This window comes from Halichoerus grypus, chromosome 9 (assembly GCF_964656455.1).
Source record: "Halichoerus grypus chromosome 9, mHalGry1.hap1.1, whole genome shotgun sequence".
In the NCBI taxonomy this organism is placed as follows: domain Eukaryota; kingdom Metazoa; phylum Chordata; class Mammalia; order Carnivora; family Phocidae; genus Halichoerus; species Halichoerus grypus.
In genome coordinates this window covers 53,020,415-53,033,041 of record NC_135720.1, presented here as the reverse complement: position 1 = coordinate 53,033,041, position 12,627 = coordinate 53,020,415, and the positions used below count along the sequence as shown (strand labels likewise).

At 37.6% G+C, this 12,627-nt stretch overlaps 1 protein-coding gene across 4 annotated transcripts in view; it reads right to left on the bottom strand.

Annotated features, from left to right (window-relative positions):
- The window catches only part of PDSS2 (decaprenyl diphosphate synthase subunit 2), a 267,579-nt gene that overhangs the window by 64,835 nt on the left and 190,117 nt on the right, over positions 1-12,627 (bottom strand). For all 4 annotated transcript variants that reach the window (XM_078054921.1, XM_078054920.1, XM_036078922.2 and 1 more), the window contains exons 5-6: positions 8,801-8,974; positions 7,717-7,848 (exon numbers count right to left, since the gene is read on the bottom strand). In XM_078054921.1, coding sequence (XP_077911047.1) covers positions 7,717-7,848; positions 8,801-8,974 — 306 coding nt within the window. The remainder of the gene's footprint in view (positions 1-7,716; positions 7,849-8,800; positions 8,975-12,627) is intronic.

The following is a 12,627-nucleotide window of genomic DNA, read 5'->3' as shown; positions in this document are numbered from 1 at the left end:
CTAAAACACATTTCAGACCTTGGCATTACCTGGTTCAAAGACTTTCAGTGTCTGCTCCCTGACCTGAATCAAGTTCGTTTTCTGGAAGCAAACATCCAGAGTCTTACTATTTTAAAGAGTATAATTCAGGGGCACTGAGTACATTCAGAATGTTGTGCAACCATCAACACTATCTAGTTCCAGAACATTTTTGTCATACTGTAGCACGTATCAATACTTCACTCCTTTTTACATCTGGATAATATTCCATTGTATGGACATACTATATTTTGTTTATCCATTCATCATTTGATGGACGTTGGGTTGTTTCCACTTCCTGGCTCTTGTAAACGTTGTTCTTCTGAACATTCATGTACATGTTTTTGTTTGAACCAAAGTCTTTAAACATAGGCATTACGTACTATTTCAGAGCAATTCTTTGCCTGTCCCTATACTGCCCTATATTTTTCACATTCCATCCAAACGATAATACGTGTATTTCTTTGAATACAGTGCACTTGCCCATCTGCATTCCTTTTTCATGACTTCTGTTGCCTAGGAAGCCTCCCATTCCCATCTTTGCCATGGAGATCTGCTTCTTCAAGGACCCTCTCAGATATCACCAATTTCTCAAATCATTTCTTGACTTTCCTCTGTGCTCTCTAAATGACATCATTACAGTATTCCTTGTATTTGTGTGTTTCTTTTACCCCCTCTTTAAGAGGCCACAGACAACCTACAGGCAACTTACTGCTCTATCTCCTGTAGTCAAGCACTTTGTTTCCTTAAATATAACAGAAAACTTTAAGAAATATTTTAATTTAGGAGATACCTAGAGCCATTTCGGTCTTTGTGGTCTCATACATAGTCCCTTCAAATGCCCACACTGTCCACCCTCTATGATAGAGGGTGTCAATATTATTCCTTTTGAAACAACTCAAAATAAATAATTAGAAGAATATCAGGTAGCATTAATGAAGACTCTTTGTGCATTTTCTCTTTTGGTTAAGAATATACATGTGTTATGTTTATGTACACCAGCCTCGACCAGCAATCTCTGCTTCACGTTTTGAATAAGAAGTAACAGCAGGATACCTAGGCATGAGTGAGTTGTAGCTTAGCATTGGTAAAATGTAGTTCACTTAAGCTAGTTTATGGCTGGTTACGACAGTGTCAGAATGTCACAAGCCTAAGTGACATTTCAGTACTTTCAGAAACAGCCAGGAAAATATAATCATAATTCCTATCTCTTCAGTGACTTATAATGGCAGCAGAAAACTAGAAGGATCATTAAAAATAAAGCTTGCAGACCTGCAATAGCCTCTGGACTCCCTGAGAGAGTCAGAGCTCTGTGGTTCTCTGAAGGATTCTACTTTCTTTTATTAGGAATCAAAATGGTAACTGAGTAATGACTTCACCTCCCTAGGGTGAATCACCCATTCACTCAGTATTTTTACCTGATCATTATTTTTCAGCGGCTACAAATTTAAATTTAAAATTAAGGTAGAATTTAGTATGGAAACATTGTTCAACAAATATTTTTCAGCTGTTTCAGTTCTGGCCTGGTGCTCTTAACTGCCTCTTACAAAAGGGGTGTGTGTGTGTGTGTATGTGTGTGTGCACGAGCACACAAGTGCACCTGTCTGCTTACGGGTGTGATGGAAGACAGCTACCTAAGCTATCTAATCTTAAGACTTTGGGAGTTGAAGAGGAGGTAGCAGGGCCTGATATGAAAAATTCCAGAAGTTTCTTCTTCCTGGCTTCACAAGGATGTTGAATGGGCACTACGGGTATGTGATCTCCTCTTTCCTTCCCTGTCTAGTCATTAATCTCACTCTCTCCAAGCAGGAAATCGAAAGGGTAGATGGGACACAAACCTGTCTGAGTAGAGCAGGGAAGTAATTTTACATGTGATAATAAGAAATCATAGGTGACTTCCACATTGGGAGCAAGACTTTTCCATTTCTCAGTGTCAAAACTAGTATTAAGCTTCTAATAGAGATTAATATTTTTCTGATAATGCATTTCTTACCTAAGAGACCTATTGCTTAGACGTATTTGAGAGCTGAAAGGGACCTCAGAATGATCTAGTTCAACAGCATCATTTTAAAGAAAATAATAACAAGGACACGAAAGACTGTGATTAAAGTTATACAGATGCTAGCCGAGTCCAAACTAGAATCCAGGTCTTCCGAAACCTGGTCCTCTATGGGCCGTTTCTGCTATACCAACTTGACCTTCTATTTAACAGAACAGAGCTGCCATCCAACAGCCTACCTCTGTGAAAACCATACCACACATACTTTTCTGACAAATATTAACTGGATGACTATTCCAAGTAAGTCACTATGCCAGGTGCCATAGGTAATTCAAAGGTGAATTCACTGTTATCCTTAAAGATCCTGAAATAAAATTCAGCACCTGGGGAGGAAAGGGTCACAAAAATGCAGTGGAGGTAAGTATCAGGAAAAACAGGAAAGAGAATACTAGAACTAATTTCAGGATTAACAAGCAACCTCCTTGAGATTTAGGATAGAATGTCCCTCTCGAGTATTATGCTAATTGTGTCCCCTAACTCTGACTAGGGGGCATTCACAGAACAACATTATCATCATCTAGAGCTTTATATAAACATTAATATTATAATTTAGAAGATTAAAATAAACTCAAGTAAGGAGCCTTTAACCTGAGGAATGTTTCCCCTTGCGTGACAAAAACCAACTTCCTAGTTCTTATTTGTTGCAGATGGATGAATCTTCTCTTCACGGTGATCCTGTTCATGACTCAGACAGGGAGATATAAGAAGGGCCTGAAGCTACTGGAGAAAACCACAGCGGCCTGGCGGGGCTGTGAGATGGGCAATAAACTGCCAGTCTTTCCTGAAGGATGAGGATCTAGATAGTATCACAGGGATCCTAGGTTGGTGGGCAGGACATCATCTGCTCACAGACATCATCTCGGCTGGGTTTACTGACCTCTGGACAAGATCTATTCGATTTGAATTACTGCCTAAGGCATTGGCTATTTGGAATAGATATCCCTGTGAAAAGTTAAAATCAAGTTGGAGATAGTGATTTGGGAATATTTTACCAGTTGTTTAGGAAATCCTGGATTCTCATGTTGTCTACATTTACGACTTTGTATGATTGCAAAGAAACTAAAAATTAAATATGTCCCTTCTCTGTGAAGTTTCTTTAAAATTCACATCTCCGATACATATATATATGAATATATGTAAATAGCCAAGGAAGAGTTGGTAGCTTCCATTCAACATATTTAGCTGGATCTTTTCAACCAAAATGTAAATCTGCAATGTATTCTAATGTAACCCAATTAGAGCTCCTAACACCATCTGTATATATATTTTTGGTTCAGCTGTCAAAAAACACACAAATACACCCCAGGAATACAATATTCAATAGTTGTATATTTCATTGTACTATACTTCATTTAACCTTTTTCCTATTTTTTTTTTTTTAAGATTTTATTTATTTATTTGAGAGAGAGAGAGAGAAGGAATGGGATAGTGGCAGAGGGAGAGGAAGAAGCAGGCTCCCCACTGAGCAGGGAGCCTGATGCCATGGCTCAATCCCAGGACTCCAGGATCACCACCTGAGCCGAAGGCACACGCTTAACCGACTGAGCCATCCAGGCGCCCCCTTCTTTCTATTTTTAAATGAACCAATTTTCACTTTTTTCCTTTTAGAGTTACTATTTTAGTGCATATTTTAATAGGTAAGTCTTTGTTCACATCTGATCTTTTTTGGAGGATAGATTATTAGAAGCGGAATTACTACAGCAAACAATATGCAGTTTTAAATTATATGTTTTTAAATAAAAGCAAACACATGTATTTAAAAAGCCAACTTTAAGGGACACCTGGGTGGCTCAGTCAGTTAAGCGTCTGCCTTTGGCTCAGGTCATGATCCTGGGATCCTGGGATCGAGCCCCACATCAGGCTCCCTGCTCAGCAAGGAGTCTGCTTCTCCTTCTGCCCTTCCCCCTGCTCATGCTCGCCCTCTCTCAAATAAATATATAAAATCTTAAAAAAAAATAAAAGAAAAAGCTAACTTTAAGACTTCTAACAAAACAACCTAGCACTCCTCGGACCCTAACAAAACAACCTAGCACTCCCCAGACCCTATCTGTTCTGTGTCCCTCTGTTTAGCTGTTTGTTCTGCTGTTTACCTTCAAACAGTGCTTTTCCTTGATTTTAAATTTCAGACATTATTTATTGATTCTACCATGAAAGGAATAATTACATTTCTTACATGATGAAACATACTCTTTTTCTCTCCCCTCCACCCACTGATTATACTCTTTGGCCTAAATCAATATTCTGTATTTATATTTTTGTGCTGTATAAATATTATTGTCTAAGCCATGAAGAGTATTATGTTGTATGTCCTTTCTTATACATTTAAAATTTTTTCACAACAGCTAATAACTGCTTATCTTAATCCATATGTTTAGTGTGGCTGTTTTAAAACCTGGCCCAAAATTCTTTGACCTTTTTCCCATTGCTAGGTGAGTCTACAAACTGTTCTTGATTGTGGGTGGGCTTGTGAGTGTTTGATAAGAGTTGATGGAAATGACTCTGTGTGACTTCTGAGGCTGGTCATAGAAGAAGATGCAGTTTCCACCTTGTTTGCTGGAACATTTGTGTTTGGAGTTCTGAGCTGGCAAGTAAGAAATCTGACTATTCTAAGGCTGCCATTCTGCAAGGAAGCCAAGCTAAATGGAGGAACCATGTGTGAGCACTCTGGTTGGTCAGCAACATGGTCTTGACATCCCAGCCCAGGTGCCAGTGTGAGCTGAGTCTCCAGATGATTCCAGTGCCCAGCACTGCTGAGTCACCTCTAGCCTGTGGGTCATTCCAGCTGAGGCCCCAGACATTATAGAGTAGTCATCTCTGTGTGCTGTCCAAACTCCTGACTCAAAATTCAAGAACATAATTACATGGTTATTTTAAACAGCAACACTTAGTTTTCCATGTATCTATTGTTAATTTGTCTTTAATTCTCAACATGGTCAGGGCCCCTGGGTGGCTCAGTAGGTTAAGTGTCTACCTTCAGCTCAGGTCATGATCTTGGGGTCCTGGGATTGAGCCCTGCGTTTGGCTCTCTGCTCAGTTAGGAGTCTGCTTCTCCTTCTGTTTCTGTCCCTTCCCCCATTCATGCTCTCTCTCTCAAATAAATTAAAAAAAAAAAAATCTTTTTTTTTTTTTAAGATTTTATTTATTTATTTGACAGAGACAGACACAGTGAGAGAGGGAACACAAGCAGGGGGAGTGGGAGAGGGAGAAGCAGGCTTCTCGCTGAGCAGGAAGCCCGATGCGGGGCTCGATCCCAGGACCCTGGGATCATGACCTGAGCCGAAGGCAGATGCTTAACGACTGAGCCACCCAGGCGCCCCAATAAATAAAATCTTAAAAAAAAAATCCTCAATATGGTCAAGCACATTAGTTCATTGTTTTCCTTAGAAAAATTTCTCCTGGAGATCTCTGTCCTCTTGTTCCAATCTGGACTGGAGGCATACCCACCAGCCTAGGACGTGCTTGGAGGAGAGACAGTGTGACATGTCACTTGTTACTGCAGGATGTGACCCTGTGGCAAGGCTGCCTGGGTTTGAATCCTGGCTCCACTACTCACTGGCTGTGTGACTGCGTGCAAGTTAACTTCTCGTGCCTCAGGCTCCTCATTAGTAGAGTGCTTGGCACACAGTAAGTGCGCTTATTGTTGGCATTATTATTGTTTATTATTCTTCCTTTCATGTTGTCCCGGGAATTCCCGCTGCCTCCAGCCTATGTCTGGATCCCCTAGTTCCTAGGTTCCATGTCTTTCTCTTTCTTGGTTACTTCCTTGTCTTAATAAAACACATCACCCAAAATACACCTCTTGAAAATAGATGCTTGGGAGGTAAAGTCTTTCGAGACTTTGTGTATCTGTTTTGAATTGTCTTTATTTAACACCACACTTGATAATGTGACAGTCATAAAAGTCTAAGTTGGAAAAAAATTTTCTCTTTGAATGTTGAAGCTGTTAGTCCATTGTCTTGAAGCTTTCAATGTCCCTACTGGGGGGCCTTTCTGATTCTCGATCCTTCGTAGGGTAGGTTTTTCTTTTTCTTCCTAGAAGTATTAGGTTCTCTTTTCACCCCCATTGTTTCAAAGTGTGATAATGATGAGACTTGGTGTGAGTCTTTTAAAATTAATTATTTAGGGCACTATTTCAATTTGGAAACTTAGGTCCTTCAATTCTCAGGACTTTTCTTTATAATTTTTTGTTGTTAATTTTCTCACCACCATTTTCGGTTTTCTCTCTCTGGTACTCCTAATAAATATAGGATCTGTCGAATTGGTTCTCTAATTTTCTTATCTTTTCTGTTGACTTTTTGTTCAACTTTCTGGGAAATTTTCTCATTTGTATCTTCTATTCTTCTGATTTAAAAAAACTCTGCTTTCATATTTTTATATTTTATGATTCTGATTTCTTATTCTTGGATTGTCCCTTTTTATGTATCACATGTTCTTATTTCATGAATTTAATGTCTTTTCTCATTGAGTAGATTGATTATAGTGCTTTTGGAATGTCTTTCTTTCTTCACTGGTCTGTTTCCTCCAAGTTCTGTTTTCATCAGTTTGCTTTTGACTCATTCCCTCATGGCACAGGCTTTTCTCAAATTCCAGGGGTCCTCTATTACCTACTCTATTTCAGTTGGATATTCTGTGCACTTGGATACTCTGAGGCTTGTCAACTGGTGGGCCTCCCTGTAGGAGGCCTGGTCAGGGATATGACACAAGGGAGCCCCAAGCACCCAGGTCCATAGGTCTTTTCCCCTTTGGCTTGACAGTTTCCCCAGAAATGAATCCTCTCATTTTCTACCAGGTGAATATGAGGGATTTTAAGCTGGCTGATGGCATTTTGAAAGCCAATAAGGGAAGAGGGTTAGGAGAGGGAAAATCTTATCGTTCCAAAAGCGGGTATCATGTAGGCTCTCTTTGCTTTAAGTATGGCTGCCATCCCCGCCCTCAGCTGTGTAGGCACACAGTTCCCCAAGTCCAGTCTCACATTAACCCAATCGATTAGAACCACAAAGCTAAATAAACTCCATGAAGTTTTAGGTAAAAGGTCAATACTTTATCATTCTAGAATTCCTGGATTAAAAGAAAATTAAAAAAAAAATTCCTTCTCATCTTTTATACCTTCTCTCCTGCAAAAAAGTAGGAAATTCACCCAATATAAGCCCCCTTTCCCCTCTGACTTTACCATGCTTTTTTTCTTTGATAATACCTCAGAATTGGAATATTCAGGGTCCAAGTTTGTTTTAAAATAACCCAATGAGCTGACAGACGGAGCTTCTGGAATTCTGCAGCTTGTGCTAGAGTCTGCAGATGGGAAATTGCCGTCAGTTAAAGGGTGGTGCTATTACCATAGCCCAATTTTTGAAAGCCTTTAGGAAAAAAAAAAAAAATCCTCTGAGTTAATTAGCATCCACCACAGGAACTGGTTTTGTGTTGCAGTATTCTAAGAACTCAGATAATAAGAAAACAGTATTTCAATCCCTAACTTTTAACTAACATTTGTCTCTTAAAAATGCAGATTATAAAGTAAGAATGTTACCTGTTATATGAAAATGCTCTTATATGGCTTAGCTCATCATGAAATATCAATTATGTTCCAAAATCAACTAAATACTACTCTACTGATACCTAAGATAGGAATAATTTTGTTTTACCTTTCCAATCTGCTTAATCCACAAATCTCTTCCAAGAAACTCCTGATGTAAGACTACAGGAGCTGAGTTTAGATTAAAAGCCATGGAGTCACTGGTCTTTTCTTTAATAAAAGGCTGGAGGTCAGAATTTATCTAGGAGAAGTAGTCAAAAGAATTAAATTAGTAAAATACATACATACTAGTACGTTTTAGTCATTTCAGAAAGCACCAGTTAATGCAGTGAAAAATGAAGCTAAAGGAATACAGCTTTTAGATGAACTCTAATAAGCAAAAGAACAGTTCATATGATTAACAATAACCTTTAAAATTCTTTAAAATAATTTTTCCCTGATACATTTCCTCTTCTTTTTGGCAGCAGACTTTGTTTTACTTTTTAAGTTAAAGCAATAATTTAAATAAAGTTTTAGTAAGTGTAATTGCTTAATATTAAATATTAAATTTAAGATTTAATAAAATATATCAAAACTCATCTGGAGATATTTTACATATCCGTAACATATGTATATATTTTCTCCTCTCTCAAGAGCTATTTAAGTAACATTTAAGAAATATGTGTCAAATGGAATTTTTAAGTTACATACATACAGAGACAGCAATATAACAGCTAACCTGAAACTTTTTATATTTCATAATGCCCATTCAAAAGAGTCAATTATTAGAACTAAAGCTTTCAATTTTACTCAGTATATTTCTAAATTTCCTAACTTTCCATAATTTGTTTTACCTAAGAAACTGTACATAAGGGAACTGTAACAAAAATGCAAATATACTTTCATTCTGTAAATGGCAACATTACATGTTATTTAATAATTTGTAAGAGTTCTCTTAAGAACCCTTTCAGGTAGTAAGAAAAGACAAGCATCATAAATACGGTGTAAGTTGTCGCTTTCTATCAGAGTTACACAGTACTTACCAATCATACTGTTTATATTATGTAACAATCACCATCGATGGCTGATAGATTTTAAGTGCACAATAAACATTTTTTTTTTGAGATATAAAAGCAGCTTATTAAATGGCAAGAAGTTTCTTATGTATCATTTTAGCTATTTAAGTACTGGAAAAAGAGAAAATGTGCAAATACCTTATGACTCATGGCCATGTGCTTCCCATACTGAAATGCCATATCCTGAACGTCAGCATCATGCTTTGCTAATTCCATGGCAGCTTGGCAGCTCTTTGCTAATAAGGCTCCATGGGAGAGAAAAGTCTGTTTCTTCCAAGTCGATATTCCAATATCTTCTGTGATATGATTTTCCTAAAAAAAATGCAACAAAGCCAGGATTTTACAAAAATGCTTTAGGAGTAATTTAATTGTTTTGGCTTGTGAAGAATAGAAGAGTTAAGAAATGAACTATTTTAAAACACTCAGGCTATTGCATTAAGACAGAACTAAAAGAAGCTAAACCCTAGTGCTACCTAAAGGGAGCTAAGGAGGTGGGAACTGCTGTTCTAGGGTAATGGCGGGAAAAATGAAAGAAATGCTGAAGTACTAGACACTTCTATTAAAATTTATTTGTAGGATAAAGCAAAATTAGCAACTTGCACCTCCAAACTAACTCCTTTCTATATTCATGTAAGTTCTTGAGTGCTGGTCTTCCAAAACACCAGAAGAAGCTTATTGCCTTTAACTTATGTGGAAATGTCAAGGGCATAATGAAGAAACTGCATTCTCTTAGAAACAGTTAAATAAAAAAATCACAGAGGAGGTAACCCATTAAAATGGAGTATGATTGGATCCATTATCCATCCAAATTTATTCCCATAAGAAGAAACAAGTACATAAGGGAGTATATAAGTGTAGTTTATTTAATTTTTTATCTTCTTAAATTATGAAAATCATTGTAGTATCTATAAGTGTATACATACCTACTACCTCTAGACCAGTGATGTCCAATAAAAATATAATGTAAGCCACATATGCAATTTAAAATTTGCTAGTAGTTACATTAAAAAAAGTGAAAAGAAACAGGTGAAATTAATCTTAATGACGTATTTTATCTATCTCAATATATCTAAAATATTATTTCAACATATAATCAATATAAAATTGAGATATTTTTATTTTTTTATACTAAGTTTTCAAAATCAGTGAGTATTTTACACTTAGAGCACATCACTAGCCACATTTCAAGTGCTCAGTAGGTACAAGGAGCTAGAGGCTGACCTACCAGACCAGTCTGCTCTAGGCAGGTGGCTCCCTGAGGACAAGAATGATGAACAAAGTACATAAAACAATGTTCACTTTATGGTATTTCTTTGAAACTTCAAGCAAACTAGAATCCATCCAGAAGGATTAACTAACCCAAACACTTTCTTCCTGCTACCCATACCATAATCCTTTTCCTTCCATCATTCTTTGAGGACAAAATAAAAAAATAATAAGAAAACAGGACCATGAGAAGGTCGGCTCAGATCTAGCCCTACTTCTTTCACCATGCTGAAGGGCACCTTCAGCCCAATGGTCAGATCAAATTCTCAGCTTCATTTTATTTATCATGCCTTTAAACAAAAAGAAAGTTCCACTTATGGCAACAGTTACAAGTATGCAACATAACACTGTGTAATAATAAAAAAGACCACCCAAGGGAGAAGCAGTGCATAAAGTATTTTATAAAACATTAGGCATGAATAATAACATATTTAATTTTAAGTATTTGAGAATGTATTTTTAAGTGAGCAAAGCTAATATACCATATTAATAAATCAAAGATAGAAACCATATTATCTCTCCATATATACTAAATGGCATTTGACAAAATTCAACTCTGATTCCTGAGGGGGGAAAGAAAACCTAAATAAAATAGGAACAGATGTGTATTTATTCAATATGATGTGTGTGTGTGTTCGTGAGCACATCTGTGTGTTAGCTCCAAAGTCAGAAAATACTTTATAAAGAAACATGAGTCTTACTAAAGTCAGGAATAAGAGAGATACACAACACCACTATTGTTTAACAGTGTAATGGAAGAGGCAAGAAAAGGACAGATGTTTTAGAAAGGAAGATTTTAACTCTCACTATTTGAACACAATATGACTGTATATTGGGAAAAACCAGGAGACTCAACTAAAAACTACAATAAACAAGATAATTCAATAAAGCAGCAGCATATAAAATGAATATAATGTATTATTAATATGACAAATGTATTAACCATAGTTTTCATGCATAAAAATAATCAGAAAGCACTATAAGTAGGGTCTTTTAATCCCATTATATCTATGAAAAGAAAGATTAAAAAGCTGGGAATAAACTTAGAAAGGTGAAAAACTGATACGAAGAAAATGTTAAAATACTAGTGAGGGAACAAAAGTAACTTGAAAGAATATAAAAACGTATCATGCTTAAAGACAGTACAGTCCAGGGACACCTGGGTGGCTCAGACGGTTAAGCGTCTGCCTTCAGCTCTGGTCATGATCCCAGAGTCCTGGGACTGAGTCCTGTATCGGGCTCCCTGCTCAGCGGGGAGTCTGCTTCTCACTCTCCCTCTGCCTGCAGCTCCCCCTGCTTGTGCTCTCTCTCTCACTATCTCTATGTGTCAAATAAATAAATAAAATCTTAAAAAAAAAAAAAAGACAGTACAGTCCAACCTCATAAAGTTTACTCCAATTAAACTAAAAAGACCTTTTTTCTGTCCTGAAACCAGGCAAGCTGATTCTAAAGTTCACATGGAATGAACAAACGTAATAAAAGTAGGCAGGAAAACCATGAGAAAGAAGAGCAGTGTGTGTAGGGTTGGGGGAGGGAGAGGAGGGGTGAATAGGGACAGTGAGAGACATCTAGCCCTACCAGACATTACAACTATAAAGATATCACATTTTATACCACAAAGCCTTACTAGTAATTTTAAAAAAATGTGTACTTTTTAGACAGAAAGACAATTGGACAAAATAGTCCAGAAATCAAACTGTATACAACAATTTATTAAATTTTAGGGAAAAGTTGGACTTTTCAGTAAATGGTGCCAGTACAACTGAATATCTATCTAGAAAAAAAATACAGACTGATCTGCATTTATACCATTTATCAGGATAAACTCCAAATGGCAAAAATAAAAGCAAAGCAACCAACCTCAAAACCATAGGCAACGTTAGAAGACAAAGAACAATGAGGAAAAGTATTTGCATTTTCTATCACAGACAAATGGGAAGTCTCCCTGCGGTAGGCTAATAATTCCTCTGTGCCCCCTGCACCCACCTCTCCCCAAATGTTACCTTTAACATGGCAAAAGGCACTCTGCGGAAGTGATTGAATTCAGGATGCTGAGATGGAGGGATTATCCCAGATTAACTGGGTGGGCATAAGGTAATCACAAGGATCCTAGGAAGAGGAAAGCAGAAAGAATCAGACAGGTGATGTGATGACAGAAGGAGAGTGAGAGACTGGAAGATGCCATGCTGCTGAATCGGAAGATGGAGGCTGGGGCCACGAGCAGAGGAATGAAGGCAGAAATTAGAAAAAGCAAGGAGATGGATCTCTCCTAGGGCCTCCAGAAGGAAAGCCACCTTGTCAACATCTTGATTTGGGGGCTTCCGACCATTAGGAAAAACTGCCACCTCTTCAAAGCTTTTACTAAGTGTTGGTGAGGCTGTAGAGCGTCTCAAGCACAGCTCGTGGAAGGGGAGACTGGATGGCAATTTCACAATGTAGCCATGAAAATCACAAATGTATTTGCCCTGTGACCCAGCAATCCCACTTCCAGGAATTAATCCTACATATAAGGCCACACACATGTGAAGTGAAATACATACAAGTTTACAGTCTATTGTTCACCCAGCTGCAAGGGTGATCCTTTTACAGCTTAAGCCCAACAGACCAACCGGCCTTTGTGTTGTTTCTCTAACACTCCAGGCATGCTCTTCTGAGGCCTCTGAACTTGCTTTTCTCCGTCAAGCACTCTCCCCAGATGT